Below are 27,426 nucleotides of genomic sequence, written 5' to 3'. Positions count from 1 at the left end.
TTTAACAAAATTTGATATCTAATGAGTTTCCTTCTCAAATGTTGAATTTCTTCATTACTTACTGCATAGAGTATGAACAAGGTTTTATGACAATGATATGAGGTATGCTGGACATCACATCATTCCTAATGTCTAGAAGCAGGCCATTTAGCCCATTAAGTCAAAACTGACCCTCTAAAGAGTATCCCACCTACACCTACACCCTGTATCCTAACTCTGGGACCCTGCATTTCCCATGGCGAATCCACCTAACCCGCACATCTTTGGACTGTGGGAGGAAACTGGAGCACCTGGAGGAAACCCAAGCAGATATGGGGAGAATGTGCAAACTCCACATAGACAGTTACTCAAGAGTGGAATCAAACCTGGGTCCCTGGCACTGTGAGATAGCAGTGCTAACCACTGAGCCACTGTGCTACCCTGCAGGGCATGGCCTGTGTTGTAATGATGGTGAAAATGTCAATGCATCACATCATTGCACTGTCAAACTGATTGCAAGTTCTAGTACCTGCACATATGCAGTAAAGTGTATGAAAAGCTTGTAGTTGCTGTCATCAATCCCCCTCTCTCAACAGCTTCAAAATGAAGAACCCAGAGACAAAAACATCAATAAAGCGGTGCTGACAATGTCCCATTCATATTTATTTAATACTGCTGTGAGGAGTCCCCAGAAGAAAACCGCCTTGATTATAAAGGCTTTTAATGGTGCACTAAATCATAATAACTGCTGAACAATCTTTCTGGCCTTTGAAAACTGACTTAACCTTTGTGGTTGTCAAATATCTCTTCATAAAAATTCCACAGTCATTTATTGTAGGTGGTTATTTTTCTGAAATTTGATCCATTAGTTATAATGAAAACCATACATACCATTGTTGAGAAAATTCACAGGATAGTGTAAAACCTCAAAGAACACCCACATGAAATAAAGCCCTAGTGACCAAATGTAGAAGAATATTACTTACTGTTCCTGAATTAACATATTTCTTCTTCTTTATTTTCTTTTTTTGATTTATTACCTATTTGAATAAGAAATTTAACATTATGTACATAACTATCAAGGGTAGCAATCACAACAGTCTGTTCAATTAAGGATACCTCATGCAGGAAAATAATCTAGAGAACTGTGAATGCTTGAGATCTAAAACAAAAACAGAAATTACTAGACAAACACAGCATCTGTGGGAAGAAAGCAGAGTTAGTGATTCTTCATCGGTAACTGAATTCATAACTCTGCTTTCTTCCCACAGATGTTCTAGACTTGCTGAGTTTCTCCAGCAGTTTCTGTTTTTATTTCAAACTTCAAACAGGTCTATGCCACGTCTCCACAAGAGTGTATCTTCATAACTCACAAAGAAAATCACAAGCAGAATGCATTTAAACTTTTTGAATAAATTATTGCTTATTAAGATATGAAATTGGAATAGGTTTGTACTTCGAGCAGGTAGAGTCAATGTCAGAAATTTTGATTAAACAGATTACAAATGTCTACAGAAAAAAGCATTATGACATAACTTTAAGCAGGTAAGTGTATTTCCATTGGGCAATGGTAATATTTACGTTTGTCATACCAGCTAGGTTTTTGTCGGTCTATCACAGATACTGCGGTTTTTACTTCCAAGTTTGGACAATTTTGGGCTACTTTATTGCTGGCAATGGAAAATGACTCTCAGAATTTGAAGTGAAATAAATGTTTACAGCATATTCATTCCATCAGTCTGGGCTGTATTTAATTTGATGTTATAAATAAATGGGCAATTTAATAATTCACTGTACCAGTTTGATCCCCTTCCTATTAGATCGTAGACTTTGAGACTTTGAAATTGACATAATAAAGCACACGATAAAACTAGAATAAATAATTTTGTTTAAAATGTTTAAAATGGCTGAAAGAAAGAAATCTCACATTTAGCTAACTATGATTATATAAAGATGACCAAAGTGTTTTTAAAGAAATTAAATATGTCAAAATGTGATCTTTTCTATGTAACCAAATAATGCATTCAATGGATTCACATGAAAATCCCATAAACAATAAACTACACAGAAAGCCAGTGAATATATTTCTTGTGCCATAGTTGACACATATGTTGGTCAGAAGACCAGAGGACGCAACATCCTTTCAACAATCCCAACATCTAACAAATGAGATGAAAGAGGCTTGAGCTGCATTTAAAGAATAAAACTGTGAACAATGTAATTTAAGTGTCTAGGTTCTGTACTGAGATGCTTGAACCCAGGAAATTGTGCATCAAAGGCAAGAATACTACTGATGTGGAAATGCCAGTGTTGGACTGGGGTGCACAAAGTCAGAAGTCACATTACACCAGGTTATAGTCCAACAGTTTTATTTGAAATCACAAGCTTTTGGAGTGCTGCTCCTTCATCAGGTGAAGTGGAGGGAAGCGCACGGGCACAGAATTTATAGGTGGAGAGATAATTTTAAGATCATTCCAGTTAATTAAGAATGTCAAAAGATAGTACAAAATAGTGACAGTGGATTGTTGACAGGCTGAATTACAAGCCTTTGCAGGCAATCAAAAGTGTCAGACAGTATGAGTAAAGTGTCAACAGCTGAATAACAAGTGAAGGGATCACCTATGATCTGATTAATTAAAGCAGAGAGATAATTACAAAAAATCAAAAATAAGATGGTGCTAGAGACAAATTAAATAGCTGGAATAACATGATAGGTATAAGAGTCACATGACGAGGGTCTAACCAAAATAACAAGTAATCCAAAACTGTACAAACTAATTAAGGTAAAGAGATAATAACAAGTCAATAGACAATAGACAATAGACAATAGATGCAGGAGTAGGCCATTCTGCCCTTCGGGCCTGCACCGCCATTCACTATGATCATGGCTGATCATTCCTAATCAGTATCCTGTTCCAGCCTTATCTCCATACCCCTTGACTCCACTACCTTTAAGAGCTCTATCCAATTCTTTCTTAAAAGAATCCAGAGACTGGGCCTCCACTGCCCTCTGGGGCAGAGCATTCCACACAGCCACCACTCTCTGGGTGAAGTAGTTTCTCCTCATCTCTGTCCTAAATGGTCTACCCTGTATTTTTAAGTTGTGTCCTCTGGTTCGGCACTCCCCCATCAATGGAAATATGTTCCCTCCTGCCAGAGTGTCCAGTCCTTTCATAATCCTATACGTTTCAATCAGATCCCCTCTCAGTCTTCTAAACTCAAGGGTATACAAGCCCAGTCGCTTCAGTCTTTCCGTGTAAGGCAATCCTGCCATTCTAGGAATTGAGCTCGTGAACCTACACTGCACTCCCTCAATAGCCAGAATGTCTTTCCTCAAATTTGGAGACCAGAACTGTACACAGTACTCCAGGTGTGGTCTCACCAGGGCCCTGTACAGCTGCAGAAGCACCTCTTTGCTTCTATACTCAATCCCTCTTGTTATGAAGGCCAGCATGCTATTAGCCTTCTTCACGACCTGCTGTACCTGCATGCTTGCCTTCATTGACTGGTGGACAAGAACACCCAGATCTCTCTGAACAGCCCCTTTACCTAATTTGATACCATTGAGGTAGTAATCTGCCTTCCTGTTCTTGCCACCAAAGTGGATAACCAGACATTTATCCACATTAAACTGCATCTGCCATGCATCTGCCCACTCACCTAACTTGTCCAGGTCACCCTGTAATCCCCTAACATCCTCATCACATTTCACCCTACCACCTAGCTTTGTGTCATCAGCAAATTTGCTAATGTTATTGCTGATACCATCTTCTATATCATTTACATATATTGTAAAAAGCTGCGGTCCCAGCACGGATCCCTGCGGTACCCCACTGGTCACTGCCTGCCATTTCGAAATGGAGCCGTTAATCACTACCCTTTGTTTCCTATTAGCCAACCAATTCTCTATCCAATCTAGTACTTTGCCCCCAATCCTGTGCGCCCTAATTTTACTCACTAACCTCTTGTGTGGGACTTTATCAAAAGTCATCAAGGTGATGGTGTCAAAACAGAAGAGTAAGGAAGATTTTGCAAACACCGAACAGTATGTTGGCAGTGAGATGTAGTGTGACATGAACCCAAGGTCACGGTTAAGGCTGTCCTCATGGGTATGGAGCTTGGCTATCGGTTTAAAAGAATATTACTGTCATAGCCAAATGAACTATAATATGTTTTAAAAAGTTCAGAGAATGGCTGGTATGACCAGCATTTAGAAGAGTAAGAGGTCACTTAATTGAAACATTCAAAATCCTGAGAGGACTTGACAGGATAGATATGGAGAGGATATTTCCTCTTCCAGGAGAACCTTGAACTCAGGGCTCATTACTTAAAATCAGGTGTTGCCCTTTTAAAAACAGTAATGAGGCAGATTTGTTTTTCACAGGATATCCTGAGTCTTTAGAACTCTCTTCCTCATAAGGTGGTGGAAGCAAATTTCTTGAATATACTTAAGGCAGAGCAGACAGTTCTTTGCTAAGCAAAGATGTGAACGTTTGTCAGGGGTAGGCAGATATGTGGCTTTGAGGTAACAATCACAACAGCCTTGGTCTTTTTGGATAGTGCAGAAAGCTTGATAGGCTGAATGGCCTATGCTTGCTCTACATTGAATGTTCATTTTAGGTTTGTGCGGGGTCATAAAGGTGGCGTATGTGATCTGACGGTATGTGGGGTGATAATGACTTGTGAATATTTTTCCCACTGAAGAACTAGCCCAATTTTAAATGGAGAAAACATCTTTGAAGGTAAATAAAATCATCTCCCATTAACAATTTTGTTTCAAACAAACAAATGTTCTTGAAAATGGATGAGAGAGGAGAAATAACCTTGGTGGTCCTGTCAGATTTGTAGCTGCCAGGAGCCTTCAACAATGTACTCATCACAGTTTGGCAAATTGGTCACAGGACACTTACTTTCCATGGGTCTGCCTGATGTCAGCATCAGTGCACATGCATCTCTGACATACGCTTGGTTATCTCACAATGTGGGAAAATCTAGCACCCGCCTGTCAGTTGGAGAAGCTGTCTAGCCACACTCTCCAAAATCTCTCACAATCCCCTTAACCTGTGATCTAATTCTATTGAATATTTGCCTCTTACGTTGAGCCAGAATACGTTTCCACAAGAAAACCTGTTAATTTCTTCTGGGGTGCTTTTCTGGTTTGGGTTTCCCACCAGAGCACATGCCCATTTGACACATTACATCCCATTAGGCATAGTTACCTTCAGTCCAATACCTTGTTCTACCTGAACAAGGTAAATGGGAACTTCCAGCCTCTTTGCATCATTTACCTTGTTCAGGACAGAAAGAGTTACCACCCCTGATAACATTCCTGCAAAATCCTTAAAATAGTGGTGAACAAATGGAACAATGACTTTTGCAGAATCCTTAAGATTATTTAAGTTCATTTTAACTAACAGACAATTTCTCTAATTTCAGCTGAGTTGATTGGAATTTCATTGAAGTGAAGTGGTCATATAATTTTGAATATTTTAGGCAATGCAAATTAGAAACAGAGGTTAACCAATGCTTCACGGTGTAATTATATGGAAAATATTGTGTGGGATGCTTGGTGGTGAAAAAAGTTTTATTTGTTGAATAATTTGGGAATAGATAAACAAATCAGTGACAATTATTTCAGTCAATTGATCTCTTGAGTTTCAGAGTTTCCTTGTTACAATAGTGGCAAAATGAATTATTAATTTTCAACTTCAGTGATTTGTTTTAAATACCTGTGACAGTTCATGAGCTAAATAAATTTTTAAAAGAAAAAAAAGAGTTAAGATGGCCTCACAGATCATCTGATCAATTTAAACCATCTCATGAAATGCTTATTTTTTTTTAAAATTAAACCAATCACTCAGATCTATATCTTTTGGTTGATTGACGCCTTTCTGGAAGTTTCATATATTTGGATGAAAGGTGCCTGCAGAGTATCCAATCAAGCCAGGGAACATTTTGTAAACACAGTTTTTTTTTTAAAATCCAGCATTTAAAAGACACTATGGACTGAAATAAGAAAGAAGTTTTAAAACGAGGTTTTAAAAAGGATGCTGCATGTTTTCAAAAACAACTAGCCTGATACCCATTATAGGCATCATAAATAACTGCTTGAACAAGCAGTAATTGGAGATTGGACTGCAGCCAATTTAGAGCCAAGGGATATTAGATACAGCTTTAGCTCACAACAAGAAATTGATTGGTCTATGGACTAGAGGTATTTTCTTTTCCTGCCAACAACGATGTGATTGGTTCTCAGATATCTGAACTGCTCGAAGTTAAAAACAGAGAAATGTTCTGTTCTTCCCTAGCTGGAAAGAAATCTTTCTGCACTCAAAATTCAGTGTAAACCTCAAGAAAAAAAAATCTTTCCTCCTGTTATAAGCTGTGACTTTAAACTGAAAAGTCAGAATTGTTAAGAGCGAACCAGTTATCTTGTGTCTCTTACTAATCAGTGGAAGCATTCAGAAAAAGACGACTGAAGCAATGTGCTGGCTAGCAGAAGGGTCATACGGATCATCTCAAAGACAGAACCTTGGAACAAAGGTTACTGAAATGTCTTTCCCAATTTTCCATTCTGGCAATAAAGCCATTTTGCGTTTTCTGATTATGTGCAAGATGGAGTTCATAAAGGGGTTAGAATGTTAAAAATTAATAATATTTTATGCCGATGTTTATAATTGTTTACCTGAAGCTAGAGATTAATTACTTGTAATGAATAGTGATTATTGCTCAGTACTGAAACCTGGTCCATGCTTTCTATAAGCTTGCATCTGAGGCTCCGGTAAATTGGGGAACTTTGTCTACATTTTAAAACCTTTAACTTTTGTGACAACACCAGGAAAGCAGGTTTTAATTTTCAGCAGACTAGATCAGTCAATCATAACAATATAAATGAACAGTATTTTAGGTAATACGATTGGGGTAAAGCAAAGAAAAAAATAGCGGAGTTGTAACAGCTGAATTGTCGGCTTCATACCTTTCTCTCTCCCTTTAATAAAAAGCAAAGATAATAAAGCAAATTAGAGGAACATTCACTGTCAAATCAAGGATAAACATAAACAGCCACTGCCGAGGAAACAAGGCACCAATTAAACAATTATGATCTCAGGTTAAAACCAAACACCTCAAGAATGGTAAAAGACTTTTTAAACTGCCTGTTCTTGAGTATACTTTTCACATTAGACACTAGGTCCATTTTAAACTTTATACCAATGCTTATGTTACATTTCGAAGACTTTTTTCAGGTTAGTCATAAAGTTCCTTTTTCAGTCAATCAAGAAAACCTTGTAATTGACTATGTGTTTTAATTGAAGTGAGAGTTACTTGCATGGTAAAAGAAGTCAAAACACATTGTTGTAATCAATTGAAGGAGTTAGAAAGATGAGATCAGATTCACTCCTTCTTCACTTAATTTTAGTACCCTGTGAAACTTATCACACCTAACAAAAACCTTTTCTCTGGAATAATTTTTATCTCATTATTATAGCCTACCAGAGGATAACCATGTCACAAAAAGGTTTAATCATAGCATCCTACGTATGGAAGTAAGGAAGAAATCTTACAGCTTTACTGGTCCACGTGATGGAAGAGAATACTCTTAAATAAATCATGCAAACTGTATTGTTTTGTAAATGAGGAACCACAAACTCAATTGCAGCATATGAATTTGCAAGTTATGATTTCTCGATGCAATTTGAGTCGTAGCTTACTTCCTTAATATTGAAAAATTTCACTCCTTGTTTCAGTATTTTAGACGAGATGATGCAAACCATGAATGAAGGGCACGTACTTTCACATCACAAGCTGCAGATATATAGCATTCTTGTATTTCACTTGTTGAATCCTTCCAAATACATGTGTAAACTCATAATGGGAGTGAGCAGCTATGGTTGAACCAAGTACTTTAAAATGTAGAAGAGTCGTATCCATATTTTGAACTGAGTGAGATGATGCATGGAAATATTGCGGTAGAAATTGGATCTCTGCGCCCAAATGTGAAATGGTCAAGTGCAGATCCAGTTTTAAGAAGCCTCAACTGTACCTGATCCAGGCCAAAGGTATTGGTGGCAACATAGTGGGATAGGTAACAGCGAGGTGAAGGAGATTAGGCTCAAATCATATCTAAGTTGACTGACGATGCAGATTAATTCTGGACCTGACATGCTCAAGATTCTTCAGCAGCCTAAACAAAAAGAATAATTCTCATATACTTGGAGGAACTGGAGCATTCCTTTAAGAACCACAAGACTCCCAAGGATCTCTACTGGCCTATGACTACATCCTCCTCTCAACATTAACCTTTTAATATATCTAAGACCTTAATTAATATTGTAAACAGCCCAAAATTGAGTTTGCTACAGTTGGGAAGCTTATTACGGGGATGTAACAGGGATTGACAGCTCAGTCAAACTCATGTAAATAGCGCCAATTTTGGGCAAAGCCTTGTGCTTCCCAGTAAGTGCGGACCAATGGTGATTATGGACCAAGCATTAGACAAAACCCATTTTCCCTCTTTTGATTCTCTAACTACCATGACATTTGAAACATATACTATTCACACGAGCTTCTGACAGCATAAATTTGCAATAATGACATTACAATTTTTAGTTGTGTAAAAGCCATTATCCATAAACCGCATGGATTATCCTAACCATTAGAAGATTCAAGTTACCCAATTCTAGGAAAAAGACAGCATATACAGAAAAAAAAACTGCCTTTGTTCTCCTTTGAACAAATTCAATGATATTACTGGCTTGTAATAACGAGATAGATTTAGGCTAAGTTAGTATTTTAGATATGAGCATGTTCTATGTTCTGGTTGTACCTGATAAAATATTTACTGGTATTTGTCAGAAATCCATCTTGTTACATCCTGAACTTATGTCTTCTGTCCTGCCTTCCTACTTTTCACATTTTCTTTCAACTACTTTTCTTAGAATAATAATTCTATGTTGCCACTCGATAAGTTCCAAATCACACATCATAAAATCTCAAAAATGCATTCTATAATTTCCCATCTCGGTATAAATAATGTTTTACATTTTCTTTCATCTATGTTTCTTTGAATAATAATTCTACGTTGCCACTCCTTGATAAGTTCCATATCACACATCATAAAATTTCACACATGTATTCTATGATTTCCCATCTCAGGTATAAATAAGTTTAAAAGTGTGTATACAAGTCTTGGTTTGTACCAAAGGGTTTTCTGTGTATAAAAAGCAGTTGCTAAATCTCTGGAGCAATTACATTTAAGATTGGAAGTTAATGGGCTCCAGCTTTTGTTCAATGGACAATGTAGTCTCAAAATCAATATTGTTATAATTGACTGTACACTGCATTGACAAAAGTTTCTGTTTAAAATCAGATTATATCACAGTTCTACATCTATAATGGAAAATGAGTCTTTATCACTTGCCTTAAGGTTCCTTTTTACGAAAGACTGAAGTGACTGGAGTGCTGAAGTGACTGAAGGTAAAATAAATTCACCACTGACATAATAATAAATTTGACTATAAAAACAGGCTATAATAATAAACAGGAGTTCCTGTAGGAATTTAACGATGATCTATGCAGTAGAAAAAGATAATGCAAAGAGAAGGCAAAAATGAGTGAGTGAAACTTAATTTCATAATGGTATGGTCTTATGAAATTCCCATTAGAAATACAAAATCACTGACAAACACATTAAGAAAAAGATGGCAAAAGTATTGTGTAATTATTCAATGTAAAATATGTTTTTAAAATCCAATAAATTGTGTTAACTCAGAATTTCCGTGAAAGCCCAGAATCATTGTCAGAAGTTAATATAAATGAGATTTCTCCTGCTTTCTTGGTGAGTTCAAAGCAACAGAATGGGAGTAACTCTGAGGAAATCACAGACTATAGACTTGAATCTGGGACAGGAATGCAGAATGTGAGCAAACATCAATTTGCAGTCACATCGAACCTTTCACATTTAAGAATATTCCAAGGCACTTCACAGACATATTATTATAAAAATCTGATATTGGGCTATGAACACTAATTAAACTAAACAACCAAATGGTCACTCATGGTAGGAGGATTTTGAAGGAGCATTCTGGGAGGGGATAGAGAGAGAATTTACTGGTGAAATTCCACGGCCTAGACAACCGTGGGTATGACCATGAAGGTCAGAGCTACACAAGGGACCAGAAGTAAAGGAATACAGAGTTTTAGCGAGTTTGTGAAGACAGGAAAGGATGAGGCATTGGAAGTATGTGAACACGAGGACAAAAAAATACATTTGAGTCACTCCTCATCTAGGAGTCCAAGGCAGATAAACAAGCGAAGTGAATTTGGGTGAAGGTGATTCTGCATAAACTAAGATACGGGCAGTGAAGCTTTGGTTACACTGAAGTTTAAGGTAGGTGGGAAACAGGCTGTCAAACTGAATGAGAAGATATCGGATCAAAAGCTAAGTTCAAAGCCAAAAAGATACCAATGATGGGAACCACCCATAGGTCGCAGGTCATTTTATAACTGGGCCTCATTTAAAGTTGACTGCAATATCTCTCAAGGAAGCTGGCTGGAATGATATAGAAGATAGCAGATAGAAATTAATGTTAGTCTGCAATTAGATTTTCAAAAGGCCATTCAATAAGTTATCAGATAACAAGAGGGCGGCATGGTGGCACAGCACCAGGGACCCAGGTTCGATTCCAGCCTCGGGCGACTGTCTGTGTGGAGTTTGCACATTCTCCTTGTGTCTGCGTGGGTTTCCTCTGGGTGCTCCAGCTTCCTCCCACAATCCAAAGATGTGCAGGGTAAGTGCCTGCACTCTCTAACGCACTCACCCCCTCTCTCTCTAAATTGCCCATCATGTTGGGCCAAAGGGCCTATTTCTACACTGTAGGGAATCTAGTCGAATCTAAACAGGCTGATAAATAATGTCAAAGCATGAAGTCAGGATAGTTAGCTGGCTTAAGGGCAGAAAGCAAACAGTAGAGTTAAAATGTGACTCTTCAAATGGCAGAAAGTAAGACATGAGATCTCATGAAGAATGGTGTTGGATCCATATTGTTCAATCAGGTACAATAGCTGACATTACGGAGAACTGCAAAACTCTGTAAGATGACATGAATATACCTGTGAAAGGGTCAAAACATTTACAAACGAATAACCATGAAGTATCACATTCTCTGAAGAAAAATGAGGACATACATTTCTTACATGAGGAAGGGTGTGAGAAGATGTAATTGGAGCAGAACTGTTTTGAGCCAAATGGTTTGATTCTGTGAATTTTCATGTGAAATATGACCCAGAAACAGAAAAAAATACATATTTACATATATAAACTGATTTCTTAGCACTGTGATCATTGAGGAGTTAGAGACCGTATTCTTAATGTTCATATGCTGTACGGTTAATGGAGAATGGATTAATGTTAAAGTAAAACCTCGAAGGATATATAATATTTAGACTTACATCTACAGGTAATATCACCAGTACACTAAAGGTTCCTCTTTAGTTATTCTCAAACACACTGACAACTGTTCTCATCATGACCTTCACTTTAATTGGAAGTCTAATGTTCAAAACATAGTAACATTTATTGATTTATTTTAGAATCAGTGCACTGAAGTAAAAAAAATTAATCTGGTTTTCTATTTAAAAATATGTTCTTATATTACATCTATCTATTACACTTAAAACGTATTTCAATTTCTCTCCTCTTGTCATTTTACTTCTTGTGAAGAAAAAAACTAAAATCGAGTCAGAATAATGGTCAATAATGCTGATGTAAAATAAGTTGAATTTAATTATTGTAGAGACCTCTTATTGAATCATCCAAACTGATGAGTTCTTTAAAAATTGATAAATGGCAGAGGAAACCTATCAAAATATTGGGAATAATTAATCAAGGCTCACAAATGCACTGTACTATCATTATTTTCTGTTGACATAATAATAAAAAAAACGATTTTAGCTGAAAGAAAACATAATGTAGAATTATAGCGTGGAAATAGCCAGTAAATTTTGCTGGTGCTTATACCCAACATGAGCATCTTCCTAAATCAATTTTATCAACATATCCTTCCAATCATTTATCACAGAAGTTTACTTAGCTTCTCCTTAAATGCTGTCTAGATGAGAGAGGTGCTGGAAAAGCACAGCATGTCAGGCAGCATCTGAGGAGCAGGATGCTGCCTGACCTGCTTCATTCCTGATGAAGGGCTTTTGTCCGAAAGGTTGATTTTTTTTTTCCTGCTCCTCGGATGCTGACCTACTATGCTTTTTCGGTATTACTCTAATCTGGACTCTGATTTCCAGCATCTGCAGTCCTCACTTTTGCCTCCTCCTTAAATGCATCAATGTTCCTTGCCTTAACTATTCCACATGAATTCTGATTTTTTTTTCTATAAATATTAATCTTCGCTTTGAATCAAGATTATAGCTGACATTTTTGACTCTTGTAATAAATTGATGAGTGAGTTCATTAGTTCCTAGAGACAAGCTGGAAATTGTCGGTACCCTGTTTGGTCATCACAAAACGTGTGACAGAATTGAACAGAAACTAAAAACTGAACTCTGTGGATGTCCATAGAATCCTTACAGTGTGGAAACAGGCCATTTGGTCTGACAAGTCCATACTGATCCTTTACACATTTCTAAACAACCATATATCACAATTGTTTGAGATTCTAAAGCCATGTAAATTAAAACAAATTCTATGTTGGCAATGTCAGTTACAGCAGCATTGCAGCAAACAGTGTAGTCACAATATTAAATCGGAGTTAGGAAGCAAGATTAAAAGTAGGGCCTCAAATGGTAGTAATCTTAGGATTGCTCCCAGTGCCATGTGCAAGTAGCAATAGCAGGACATATCAGATGAATGTGTTGCTGGAGAGATAATGCAAGGGGGATTCTGGAATATTGGAACCAGTTCTGTGGTGGGATAACCAGTGAAAACTTGCGGGGTACATACAAACTGATGGAAAAAGCCTCAATAGGTGTGTGAACAGAAAAGGATGACTTGAAACAAACATTCTTACAGTCAGAAACAGGGGAAGTTATAATGAGGAGATAAACAGATTGCAGATTAATTCAGGATAAAATTTGGTTCTGCCTTCACAAAGAAGGGCACAAATAACATACCAAAAACATTGGGGAACAGAGAGTACAGTGAAAAGGAGGAACTGATGGATATCAATAATTGTCCGGAAATGGGTTGGGGAAATTGATGGGATTAAAGACCAATATATCCCCAGGGCCCAATAATCTACATCCCAGAGTACTTAAGGAAGTGGTCCAAGAAATAGTCAGTGCAATTATTGACATCTTTCAAGATTCTACAGATACTGGAACAGTTCCTATGGATCAGAGGCTTGCCAATGTAGCTTGACTATTTAAAAAAGGAGGTTGAGGAAAATAGGGAATTACAGACTGATTAGCCTGACACAACAGTTGGGAAAATGCTTGAGTCCATGATAAAAGATTTAATAGCAGAGCACTTGGAAAACAGTGATAGGATCTGACATAGTCAGCATGGATTTATGAAAGGAAAAACAAGTTTGACAAATCTTTTGGAATTTTTTGAGGATGTGGCTAGTAGATGATGATAGACATTCACTGGAGTTGGTGTATTTGGACTTCCAAAAGGATTTCGAGAAGGTCTGGCTGAAGAGGTTGACATGTAAAATTAAAGCACATGGGGCTGGGGCTAGTATACTATCGTGGATCGAGAACTAGTTGGCAGACAGGAAACAAAGATTAGGAATAAGCAAGTCTTTTTCTGTGTGGCAAACAGTGACTGGGGGGGTACTACTAGGATGACTGCTTGGAACCCAGCCATTCACAATATATATTAATGATTTAGATGAGGAACTAACTATAATATCTCCAAGTGTGAAGATGACACAAAACTGGATGGGGGGGTGGGGGGGGGGGGGGGGAGAGGTGAACTGTGAGGACAGTACAGAGATGCTTCAATGTGATTTGGACAAAGTGAGTGAATGGACAAATGCAAGACAGATGAAGCAAAATGTGGATAAATGTAAGATCAACTACTTTGATTGCTAAAACAGGACAGCAGATTATTATCTGAATGGCAATAAATTGGGAAAGGGGGAGTTGCAATAAGACCCAGGTATCCTATTATTATCAAGCATAGAGGTCCACTAGAATTGAAGAAGGCAACTGGTATGTTGGCCTTCACAATGAGAGGGTTTAAGCTCAGCAACAGGGATGCCTTGTTGCAACTATGCAGCACCTTGCTGAGACCATACCTGAAGTACTGTGTGCAGTTTTGGTCTTCTTATCTCATTCTTTAAAGATACAGGGTCGACCTTTTAGGACTGAAATTAGGAGACATTTCTTCACTGCAAGAGTGGTGAACCTGTGAAATTCTTTGCCACAAAAAACATTTGAGGTCAAAACATAGAATGCTTTCAACAAGGAGTTAGACATAGTTCTCAGGGCTATGAGAGGCATCAAGGGAAGGCGAGAAAGCAGGAACAGGGGACTGAGTTGGATAATCAGCCAGGATCATATTGAATGACGGAGCAGGCTCAAAGTCAGAATGGCCAACTTTTGTACCCACTTCCTAAGTTTCTAAACGAGACAGATGCAGCAGTCCACAAATGGACATGTACGATTTGTTGTTGACCCTTCAGCAGAAGCATAACAAGTTCGCAATTACATAGCCTGACACACCCCTCATTACTTAACCACCATTCTGGAAGACCAACTCTCACAATACATTAGATTAGATTAGATTAGATTAGATTAGATTACTTACAGTGTGGAAACAGGCCCTTCGGCCCAACAAGTCCACACCGCCCCGCCGAAGCGCAACCCACCCATACCCCTACATCTTCCCCTTACCTAACACTACGGGCAATTTAGCATGGCCAATTCACCTGACCTGCACATCTTTGGAGTGTGGGAGGAAACCGGAGCACCCGGAGGAAACCCAAGCAGACACGGGGAGAATGTGCAAACTCCACACAGAGAGTCGCCTGAGGCGGGAATTGAACCCGGGTCTCTGGCGCTGTGAGGCAGCAGTGCTAACCACTGTGCCACCGTGCCGCCACAGATAGTAAAAATTCCTGATTGAAATAGAACCAAGCAGTCCTTTGAACAACATTTTACATTCATTCACGGGATGAAGACATCAATCCAGCATTTACTGTCCATTCCCACTTGGACACAGAACAGTTAAGGATCAACCATATTAATGTGGATCTGGAGTCTCATGTCTTTTTCTATATATCTTCCATTAAAAACACTAAAGCAAAGATCTCTGCAAGTAACTGGATAACCTTTAATATTCATGACAACAAAAAAATTGACCATTTGGTTCCAAATACAAAAACATAGATATCCTTTCACACCTATTCAAAAAGAGATAACTGATTGCATATGTACATACAATGCATGAGGACAATCAAAGTCTCCCATTGGAAGCAATATTGAGTGGTTCATGTGACTGTCAAACCCAACAGATATTTAAAGCAGAGGGCAGACAGGGAACCAGCAGTTTCAGGCTTCCAGTCCAAGTGTGTGTAATTCTAACCTATGCTACTAAAGAGTCTGTTCACAATGAATAACAACAGAACAAGTGTAAACAAAATGCTGCGACTGACTAGAAGAAAAAAATATTGCTAATGTTGCTAATAATACAAGGATGATTATTTGAATAATTTCTATGACTTCTACATTTTAAAGAATGAAGAGAATGCAACACTGTAAAACAAGAAAGTAAGCAAAAAGTCATTCACGCTGCAGGTGAGTAATGCTCCCAAGATGAAGACTTTTCATTAATGGGGTTGATAAGGCAGGAGGAGGAGGGGCATTGTTGTTGGGATTCAAAAAAGCCAGAAGCATCTGATGAACAAAATCAAAACAAAAATGTATGAGTGGTTGAAAAAACAAATTCTGCAGAATGACTCATGGATGATCAGTAATTGGTCAGACCGGAGTATAAAGTCCTCTCCAGGCAATGAGAAAACTCACAATATTGCAATACCTCTCAAACAGCAAACTTAATTTTCAACCCACACTGTGTAGCATCACAAAATGCAAAAGCTGCTAAACTGCATCAAATTCCATTTTCAACCAAATAATTCTTTGGAAGTTAATATTTACGTGGATCTTATAATATTCAAAATCAAATTTTAACTATTTTGTATTCAATATTTGATGAAGATCTGGAATCCTGGAAGAGAATGACTCATCAATCAATTTGCAACAATAACAGCTTCCATTTATATATTACTTTTAACAGAGAAAACAAAGTTCTATAAATCTAGCTACTTGTTTCTTGATAATGAGACCATCATAATCTCCAACCCGATAAAAAAGTAGAATGAGAAAACGAGAACAAAGCTAGACTGATAATTTTAAAGACTGTAATGCCACAACCAGCGATATTGTGAACCATTTCAAATATTAAGTACCAGGGGACTAGGAAGGGTATAAATAAGCAAACCTCAATGCATTGAGGATCTTGTGGTAGCACCCTTACTTCTTGGCCAGAATTTCTGGGTTCACAAGTCCCACCAAACTTGACACAGATCTTAACAGGTCGATTCAAACCATTTGTTTCAAATGGCAGCATGGTGTTGATTTCATGGAAATTATACTCTTATTAAACAACAGTATGATAATGATGAAGTAATCTATTTTTGTATTGTTGACTATGGGGTAAATATTAATCAGAACACAGGGGATAACTCCCCTAATCCCCTTAAGATTACTGCGTATGATCTTTTATGTCAACTGAGAAGATGGGGCTTCTGTTTAATATTTCATCCAAAATACAACGCCACTTAAAATACCAAACTCACTGTCTATTGTACTGAAACTGTACGTGCATGCGTGAGTGTGCGTGTGCAAGTGCACACATATTTGTGTATCTTATTCTGAGAGTGAATCCCCTTCTTCTAAAATGCCTAGCCAGTGGAAACATCTTTCTCTGTATCTTGGCTGAAACAGACAGCATTCTTAAAGAGCTAGACAATGAGGTCACTTCTCATTCTCTAAACTCGAGAGAATAAAGACCCAATCTCTTCAATCATTGCCCATAAGACAAACATGCCATCCCAGCATTCAGTCTAGTGAACTCCATTGCACTCCTTCTATAGCAATAACCCTCCAACCTTCTTTAGGTAATGATCAAACCTGCACTCGGTACTCCAGGAACAGTTTCCATTGGGTTCTATACATTTGAAGGAAGACATCTTTACTCCTGTACTACTGGAATAGCTCTTTGATTGAATGAGCACAATAGAGAAGGGTGACCGAAATTCAGGAAACCAAGATGTGAAAAATGGCTTGTTTAGAGTTGAGAAATGGTGGTCAGAGAGTTGATTCTCCAGCATTGATACCGTGCATGAGCACCCTGGGGAATCTGCTTCAAACCACACTCAAAATTAATTGCACAGGGCACTGAAGATTCCTCAGGTCAATTCCCAATGCCTGGAAGAAATGTCTTTTTAAATTGGAGGCTTCAGATTGTTCAAATGAAGCAACTTTCAGTCAAGAGACCCCACTCCAGAACTGAACCCCTCTTCTTCTCTGACTCTGACACCCCCATTCCCCTACTCAAAACCTGACCCCCTATTCACACCCCGAGACCTGACCATTCTTTATTATCCAGGACCCTGTGCTGGACCAAAACCCTTCATCCGCTCTGGACCTGAGCATCTTCTCACTGCCCAACATCTAACCTCACCCTATGCCAGACGTGAAGCTCCACTTCACCTATTCCAGAGCTGACTTGTATTAGCTCCCGGGAGCTGACACCCATTTCCCACTATGGACCTGACCTTCCCTCACTCCTAGGAATCAATCTCCCTTCAATCACTGTGGACCTACTCCAGCAATCCCTCAGGGCCTGGTCTCCACCCACCTGGTCTGCTTTCCTTTCTCACCACTTCTGGTTCTGGGACAGTTTCACAGTTCTGAAGAAGCTGTGAATGGAATCTCTTGTCAGAAATATGGAATGCTGCTATTTAATAAAAAAAAAGGTGGAGTATGCAGTGTTGTGACAGACCTCTGGAGCAGGTGAGACTTGCAACCAGGCCTTCAGTTTCAAGAGGTAGGGACATATTACCATTGTGTCACAACAGCCATTAGTCAACGCATTGAAACCATTGATATCAACTGTACACAGCTAAGAACCAAGCACTGACCCTTACCATAGCCCACTCGTCATAACTTGACAATCAACAAATGATTCAACTGTTCATACTTTGTTTTCTTTTCATCAACAATCGATGTGTTCTTAGTTGCACTGGGGAAACCACAGTAACTTAGTGGAATCCTTATTCACTTGAGAATATTGAACATCACCTATTTCAGGCTGACAGCCTCCTGCTGCGTTGACAAAGTCCTGGGAATCATGTAGCACTCCAGAAAGGGAAAACTCAAATGGGCCTTCACCACTTTACACAGACATGTCCTCTCAAGAAATGGGCAGTAAACTGGTAAAATGACGGAAATAACAACTCCATTTAATTTTAATTCTGCTCATAAGAACTAAGAAAACAATTTTGAAATTTTGGAAACATTCTAAAATTATTTCTGTTCATTAAAGTTGCACTAGCATTTGAACACAAAGAGTCTTACAATGGACCCCTGGTCAAAAGTGATGACTGAAATACTTTGGATGTCATCTTGAATATTCAGGCAAACAGTCAGGATGAGAAGTAGGAACTGACTGCTTAGGAAAGCTGTTAGCAGATTGGCAAGGTACATGTTGTTAAGTATGCAATTGTTTCCTCTCAGCATATGAGCTTTGGGTGAATCAATATCTTTGATACTTTGATTTATGTTGATAGATAAACACGAAATGTATTTCTAAATTACTTAAGGAAATGGAATTTACCTTGAATTGATTTAGAGACACAATCTTACTACCTCTGAAATGTCACATTGGAGTTGCTGCCTGTATTATCAAAACACTCTTAATACTATACAGAAATCAACAGTTGGCTCTTGCTTTCAGAAATGGATTAGTTCTTAGCTCTTACTTGGGTGCCTTTAACTTTAAAATAATATTGAATGATAGAGTGAGAAACATGCGTGACTGTGTAGGAATATTATTTTGCTGCTTTGCCATATTGTTAGTCATTCCTGTTGCATTTTCCAAGATATACTCTGTTTATTGGTCTTGGTTGTATTTATTTTGGCACAGCAAGATGCCTTCACTCAAATGAGAAAACCGAAACTTGGAGTTGAATCTCCTAGCTCCATCTCAATTTATGTTTAGAGGTCTGGCCATAAATGATTGATTAAGAAGTGGTAAAGTTGGAAAACAAGGTGCATCATGGATGGACTAGGAAGAAAGAAAACACCTCGGAAGTTTAAACAAATGATCACAGATGACTATCATGGAAAGATTAAATGAAGAGAGCAATGCACAATCATACTTGAACAACCAGGATGGTATTTTATATTGAGACATATCTATCTGCATATAACAATGTATTCTCAGAGATTCTACTTTTGATATCTGCAAAACACACTGAAGTAAAATTCTCCCACCTTCCCTCCCATCTGAATTTGATAAGTGAGTGTCATTTACATATCGAGAGTGGTTTTTGGATCAATATTGGACATGATACCTGTCTGTCTCAGTGCGTTGGGAACAAGTAGATTTTATAATTGGGGGAAGGGAAATTACGATGCTGTAAGACAGGATTTGAGGAGCATATGTTGGGAGCATAGGCTGTCAGGGAAGGATGTGGTGGAAATGTGGAACTTTTTCAAAGAGCAGATACGACGTGTCCATGATATGTATGTACCTATCAGGCAGGAAAGAAATGGAGCCTTGGTTGACGAGGGAGGTTGAATGTCTAGTAAAGAGGAAGAAGGAGGCTTACATAAGGTTGAGGAAACAGGGTTCAGACAGAGCAGTGGAGGGATACAGGATAGCCAGAAGGGACCTGAAGAAAGGGATTAGGAGAGCTAAGAGAGGGCATGAAAAATCCTTGGCGGATAGGATCAAGGATTTTATGCGTATGTGAGAAACCTGAGAATGACGAGAACGAGGGTAGGTCCGATCAAGGACAGTAGTGGGAGACTGTGTATTGAGTTGGAAGAGATAGGAGAGGTCTTGAACAAGTACTTCTCTTCAGTATTTACGAACGAGAGGGACCGTATTGTTGAAGAGGAGAGTGTGAAACAGACTGATAAGCTAGAAGAGATACCTGTTAGGAAGGAAGATGTGTTGGACATTTTGAACAACTTGAGGATAGACAAGTCCCCCGGGCCTGACGGGATATATCCGAGGATTATGTGGGAAGCAAGAGAGGAAATTGCAGTACCGTTGGCAATGATCTTCTCGTCTTCACTGGCAACGGGGGTGGTACCAGGGGACTGGAGAGTAGCGAATGTTGTGCCCCTGTTCAAAAAAGGGAATAGGGATAACCCCGGGAATTACAGGCCAGTTAGTCTTTCTTCTGTGGTAGGCAAAGTAATGGAAAGGGTACTGAGGGATAGGATTTACGAGTATCTGGAAAGACACTGCTTGATTAGGGACAGCCAGCACGGATTTGTGAAGGGTAGGTCTTGCCTTACAAGTCTTATTGAATTCTTCGAGGAGGTGACCAAGCATGTGGATGAGGGTAGAGCAGTGGATGTAGTGTACATGGATTTTAGTAAGGCATTTGATAAGGTTCCCCATGGTAGGCTTATGCGGAAAGTCAGGAGGCATGGGATAGAGGGAAATTTGGCCAATTGGATAGAAAACTGGCTAACCGGTCGAAGGCAGAGAGTGGTGGTAGATGGTAAATATTCAGCCTGGAGCCCAGTTACAAGTGGAGTTCCGCAGGGATCAGTTCTGGGTCCTCTGCTGTTTGTAATTTTTATTAATGACTTAGATGAGGGAGTCGAAGGGTGGGTCAGTAAATTTGCAGATGATACGAAGATAGGTGGAGTTGTGGACAGTGAGGAGGGCTGTTGTCGGCTACAGAGGGACTTAGATATGATGCAGAGCTGGGCTGAGGAGTGGCAGATGGAGTTCAACCCTGCCAAGTGTGAGGTTGTCCATTTTGGAAGAACAAATAAGAATGCGGAATACAGGGTTAATGGTAGGGTTCTTAGTTAGGTGGAGGAACAGAGGGATCTTGGGGTCTATGTACATAGATCTTTGAAGGTTGCCACTCAGGTGGATAGAGTTTGTAAGAAGGCCTATGGAGTATTATCGTTCATTAGCAGAGGGATTGATTTCAAGAGTCGTGAAGTGATGTTGCAGCTGTACAGGACTTTGGTTAGGCCACAGTTGGAGTACTGTGTGCAGTTCTGGTCGCCTCACTTTAGGAAAGATGTGGAAGCTTTGGAGAGGGTGCAGAGAAGATTTACCAGGATGTTGCCTGGAATGGAGAATAGGTCGTACAAGGATAGGTTGAGAGTTCTCGGCCTTTTCTCGTTGGAACGGCGAAGGATGAGGGGTGACTTGATAGAGGTTTATAAGATGATCAGAGGAATAGATAGAGTAGACAGTCAGAAACTTTTTCCCCGGGTACAACAGAGTGTTACAAGGAGACATAAATTTAAGGTGAAGGGTGGAAGGTATAGGGGAGATGTCAGGGGTGGGTTCTTTACCCAGAGAGTGGTGGGGGCATGGAATGCGCTGCCCGTGGGAGTGGTAGAGTCAGAATCATTGGCGACCTTTAAACGGCATTTGGATAGGTATATGGATGGGTGCTTAATCTAGGTTAGAAGTTCGGCACAACATCGTGGGCCGAAGGGCCTGTTCTGTGCTGTATTGTTCTATGTTCTATGTTCTAAGTGAGAGATGCCAAGAGGCCCTTTGAAATGGTGATGAATAACATAAAAGCTACACACAAATATGGATGAAGTCATTAATAGCAATTACTAAAGCTGAGTATTATCTTTTAACCTTTGCAAATACTATTTGAGGAACAAAAGTACTTTTTAAATAAACAATCACTCGAACATCCTCAATACCTTCTTATTCACTACCATTTTACATCCAATAACAAGAAATAACAATAAACAATTGGCTGCATTCAATTCTTCACTACTTGGCTGCAACATTTTCTGCATTTGTAAAACAGTCTTTTGGGATGTGTGTGAATATGGCTGTGAACATTTATTACCCAACCCTGGGTGGCCTTGAGAAGGTTGTGGTGAGCTACTTTCTTGAATCACTGCAGTCCGCATGCTGTAAATAGACCCACCGTTTCATTTAGGGGGTAATTTCAGGGTTGAAATTCTGAAATAGGATGATTCATTGCAATGCATCTTGTAGATGGTATGCACTGCTGTCACTGGGTATTATTGAAGATGCTGGATGGGTTGCCAATTACACCACCTGCTTTGTCCTGGAAATGGTCAAATTTCTCAAGTCATGTTGGAGATGCAGACATCCAGGCAAGTGGAGTGTATTCAATCACATTGAGTACTTGTACCTTCTAGATATTGGACAAGCTTTGAGGAGTCATTAAATGAGTTACTCACCATAAAATTCCAGGCTTCTACCTGTTTTTATACCCACAATATTTGTACAGCTGTCTCAGTTGAGTTTCTGGCAATTTTAACTCCATGATCTGAATAGTAGGGGATTTTGCAATTGTGATGCCACTGATCATCAAGAGATGGTGGCTGAATTCTCTCTTGATGGTGATAGTTATTGGCTGGCACTTATGTGAGATGAATGTTCCTTACACTAATGAGGCCAAGCTGGAATGTTGTCCAGGTCTTACTAAATATGGACACACTTGCTTCAGTATCTGCAAAATGGTAAACAGCACTAAACATTATACAACAATCAGCAGGCATTCCCACCACTTATCTTATGAAGGACGTCACTGATGAGGCAAACAAAGATGGTTGCGCCTCATATAGTATCCTGAGGAACTCTTGAATTGGTGTCCTATCAATGAGATGATTGATCTCTAACAAGTACAACAATCCTTTGTGCTCGATATGAAGTTTATCAGTGTAGAGTTCTCCCCATATTCAGTTTTGTTACAGCTTCTTGAATCCACAGTCCAAAAATACTGTCCTGACATTGCCCTCACTTCCCCTCCTGAGTTCAGCTCCTCTGTTCATGAGTGACCAAGGATTTGATGAGGTGAGGAGCTGAACGAATTTGGCAAAACCCATTCTGAACCTCGGCCGATTGAGGGAAGACCAATGGGTTGGTAATTGGCTGGGTCGGATTTGTTCTGCTTTTTGTAGGCAGAACATATCTGGGCACCTGTTCACATTGCTGAGTAGATGTCAGTGTTATAGCTGTACTGGAACACCTCTGTTCAGGGCTTAGCTTGCCATGGAGCATAACTCCTCAGTACTATTGCTGGAATGTGGTCAAGGCACAAAACCATTTCAGTGTCCAATGCCTTCAACTATTTCTTAATATCATGTAGTGCAAATAAAACTGACTGAAGGCTGGAATTTGTGATGCGGAGGTCTTCAGGAAAAGGCCAAGATGGCTTATTCTTTAGGCATTTCTAGCTGAAGATGCTTGTAATGCTTGCACTGATGTACTGTACTACCTGATAATTGAGGAGATGACATTTATGAACCTCCTTCACCAATGAGTTGTTTCATTGTCCACCACATGATGGAATTCCAGAGTTTGAATCCAATCTATTGAATGTGGGATTGTTTAGCTCCATCAATCATACGTTGCTCATGCTGTTCATCCTATGTTGTAACTTTATCATGGTGACACCTCTTTTCTCGGTATGAAAGGTGCTCCTCATGTGCCCTGCACTCTTCCTTGATCTAGGGATGACCACCAGCTTGATGGTAATGATTAGCAGCTTTGTATTTTCAGACTTAGCTAGCTCGGTCAGTAGTGGCACCATCTGGGTGGATGACTGCAATATCTATCATTAAGATCCCATTATGTCTCCTTGTCACCTTTGATGCTTCCTCCAATGGTATTCAATATGAAGAGTGCTATTTCATTGGATGATGGATGTTGGTAGGCAGCAACGAGGTTTCCCTGCCTATATTTGACCTAATACTGTAAGACTTCAGGAGGTCCAGAGCCAATGGCTGTTGTTTGATCAGCCTGGCTATTATTCGATTAGTTTGTGTAACAGTTCTTGCAATTTTGGCATATGGCTCAGATGTTAGCAAGGAGGACTTTGCACCGTCAATATCGCTTTGTGTACCATTGCTGCTTCCATTCCTCGGTTGTTGCTTGGTGGTCCATCTGGTTTCAATCCTTTTATGGGACTTTCTAACAGTTCGATCTAACTGAGTGGCTTGCTGGGCACTGAAGAAACAACCTCATTACTGTGGATTGGGATTCAAATTCAGCCAAAGGGAGGATGGCAGATTTTCCTTCCTTAAAGGACATCAGTGAACCATATAAGGTTTTACATCAATTCACAATGGTTTCACAATTAATTTGCTTTTACTTTAAGGTTTATTCATTTATTTTGAACGTTACTACCTGTCATGGTAGGATTCACCTGGGTATCTAGATTACTAGTCCACTGAAAATACCACAATACCACTTCCTTCTCTATACTATGCAACAATTAATTTATTATCTTACCTGGATAATGAACAAAAGACACATTCATAGCGGTTAAACTGGCTTTAGGATAGTTACATATAATGCGTGATCATGTAACAATGTGATTCAATGGAAAAGACAGAAAGTGAAACAGTATGTTGATTGTTGTTTAAAATCACTCCTTTTGTACTAGCGCACAAGAATAAATTTTGCTTTTGAAAAATCCTCCAATGTTTGTCCATAAAGAAAAAAGTCCTAGAAAAATAACTTCAGAAAAAAAATCCACAACAGTCTGTGGAAAGACTAAGTTCTCTCCTGGGCTATTTTCCAGAATGCATTGGAGTTATCAGAAAGCTTTATCAAGCTCTGTGCTCTGATGCACTGGAAAATGAATGCAGATTCAAAAAATATCAGGTGATCCTCAAAAGTACCTAAATTATGCTCTGATATGTGAGATGCCCACCTTATCCAGTAAACCTGGGGCCAGCCCCAACTAAATCAACTCCATTTTGTTTTAAAAAGGATGATCCACTGATATGGGGAAGTATATGTGTTTGCTTCTTTATATTATTTAAAGACCAGCTTACATAAATCGACAAATTTAGAAAATCATATTAGTTGCACCATATTTCAAGCTGGTGTGCAAAATGCATATACAAAAGACATAACTATTTAATTTAAGTCAAAACAGGTGTTATATTTATATTCCTGGGTTATGCTATAAGTACTCATGAGCATAAACCAACTTCCATTAAAAAATGTTCATATGGCTTAATGATGTGTCTAAAATCACTGAACTCTAAAAGGCATCCATAGCAGACCAAATTCATAACAACAGATTTCCAGCACATTGGAAGAAGGCACAGAGAGAGGACTTGAAGAAACAGATACTTGTCCTGTGGTGCATGTTAGTTGTAGAAATCCTTGCAGGAAGAAGTGTTACAGCTCTGCTTTTGGTATTTTATGAACCTACAGCATGCATAGTCAGCCCTATGAACAAGTTGTTGCATTACATCAATAGAAGGACACTGTCAGATGAACATGTGCAACTCAACTTCACTCTGTTATTCTTTCTTCTCTTCATCAAAAATACTTGGTGGATCCCCATGGGAAATTCATTATTCAAATAAAATGGGTGCCTTAAATTACATTGACAATACTAGAAAATAAAGCCTCTTGATCAATGAAGCAGAAATAGACAATAAAACACCAAACAAAGGTTCATATTAGAATTGAAACTCAATACTTATATTATACTTATCATACTATGGCACTGAAAACAGCACTCCTGAGTAGTGCCAATTTGTGGAGTACCTGACTGAGCATTGTTGCAACATTGGATAATTGCATGAACATCCAAATTACATCTTTGGAGTCTAATTTTAATATAACTATAATCAGGGACAGGTTATAAATTTGTCTAAAGATTTGCAGGTGAAATATGGGTTGAAATCTAAGCATAAGCATTTGGAAAGTTTACATACTACGCCTTCAGTGGCTATCAATATTCATGTTTAGAACTGCAAAGATGTAGTCTCCTTATCAGTTCTATTTAGTCGACACTGAGATAAGTCAAAAGTAATAGAAGTGAACAGATAAAGGCATTGAAGGAATCTTCTTGCCATTAGGAACAAGATGATGTGTCACAACCTATGCAAATTATTAATCTGAGTTCAAGTCTTTCAACATGACATTCTTTGATAAAAATTAAAGATTATGGTTTACAGTAATGGCATATTCATGTGACACTGCTCTTGTCTGTTGCAATTATATATTTAATATAAATCCCAATGAAATTTGAAAAGAATGTTCACAAATGAAAAGACAGCAACTAGCGTATAAAACTGGCTGATTCTCTGAATGCATCATCACATCCTAGGCAACATTCAGGAAATAAATTATAGCCACGTTATGATTTGGAATAAATAGTTCAAAAATAGTGCAAACAGATCACATTTTACTGAAATCAATTATGTACTGGTAGAGCATACTATGGCTGAAAATCATGTTATTACATTAATCAGAATGTATCTTGAAGAAATATCACTTGACATAAACTGCTTCAATTCTTTCCTCCTCTTGTAATGATGACCTAGATATGTCACACACTATAATGTGCAAAACTCAGCTTTTTTCTCCGCATATAGATTGGAAATCTAACGTTGGAAAGAATTTTTAAAAAATAGTCAGGCTACATCACATCATAATCTATTTTGATTATTTATTTTCATGTACACACAATGCGTGCATATATGCATAGTTTAACCTTTAAATTTCAGGTTTTATTTGTTTCTATGCTGTATAATGAAAACAAAGCCATTGGTCCGTATTAAGAATGCACTAGATATTTTGAATAGAAGCTAATCTTGCTGCCAGATACATTAGTGTAAGTCTTGACCCAGTGGCAGGACCTTATTGCATCCTCTCCCTTGCTGAGAACCCCAATTCAGAGGGTTTTGCATTCAAATCCCACTCCAGAGGTCTGAGCACAGACCTTAAGCTGACATTCCAGTGCAGCAATGAATGGGGTTACTGCCCCCAGATGAGGCTCTAAACATATGATCCTATCTGTTCTCCTGGATGAATGTAGAAAATTTCTTTGCATCACATGAAGAAAAGTATCCCAGTCGATATCCCTCAAACAACAGCCAATGTATTTTGCTTTGTGGGACCTTAGGCTGCATGAATTGACTGCCCTATTTCTGATGTGATAACGGTGACTGCACTGTAAATGTTTCATTGGTTATAAAGCATTTTAGGACACCCAGAGATTCTGAAAAGATGCTATATAAAGGTGTCTTTCATGTGAAGCTTTTCGAAATTTGTGAACTAATTTTATTGGACAGTATAACCTATTTTAAAGTCTGAGATAGACCATACCACACCATCAAATGCATCAGGAAACAATGGAATCTTATTTTAAAAATATAATTGGGCAACAACAATGATTTTGGGGTTCAATTAGTGTTTTATGTGGT

At 38.6% G+C, this 27,426-nt stretch overlaps 1 protein-coding gene across 5 annotated transcripts in view; it reads right to left on the bottom strand.

The window, feature by feature from the left end:
* The window catches only part of LOC140467305 (copine-8-like), a 594,693-nt gene that overhangs the window by 121,915 nt on the left and 445,352 nt on the right, over positions 1-27,426 (bottom strand). For all 5 annotated transcript variants that reach the window (XM_072563573.1, XM_072563576.1, XM_072563574.1 and 2 more), the window contains one exon: positions 966-1,019. In XM_072563573.1, coding sequence (XP_072419674.1) covers positions 966-1,019 — 54 coding nt within the window. The remainder of the gene's footprint in view (positions 1-965; positions 1,020-27,426) is intronic.

This window comes from Chiloscyllium punctatum, chromosome 45 (assembly GCF_047496795.1).
Source record: "Chiloscyllium punctatum isolate Juve2018m chromosome 45, sChiPun1.3, whole genome shotgun sequence".
Taxonomy (NCBI): Eukaryota; Metazoa; Chordata; class Chondrichthyes; order Orectolobiformes; family Hemiscylliidae; genus Chiloscyllium; species Chiloscyllium punctatum.
The sequence above is the reverse complement of the archived record's forward strand: the minus strand, read 5'-3'. Positions and strand labels throughout refer to the sequence as shown.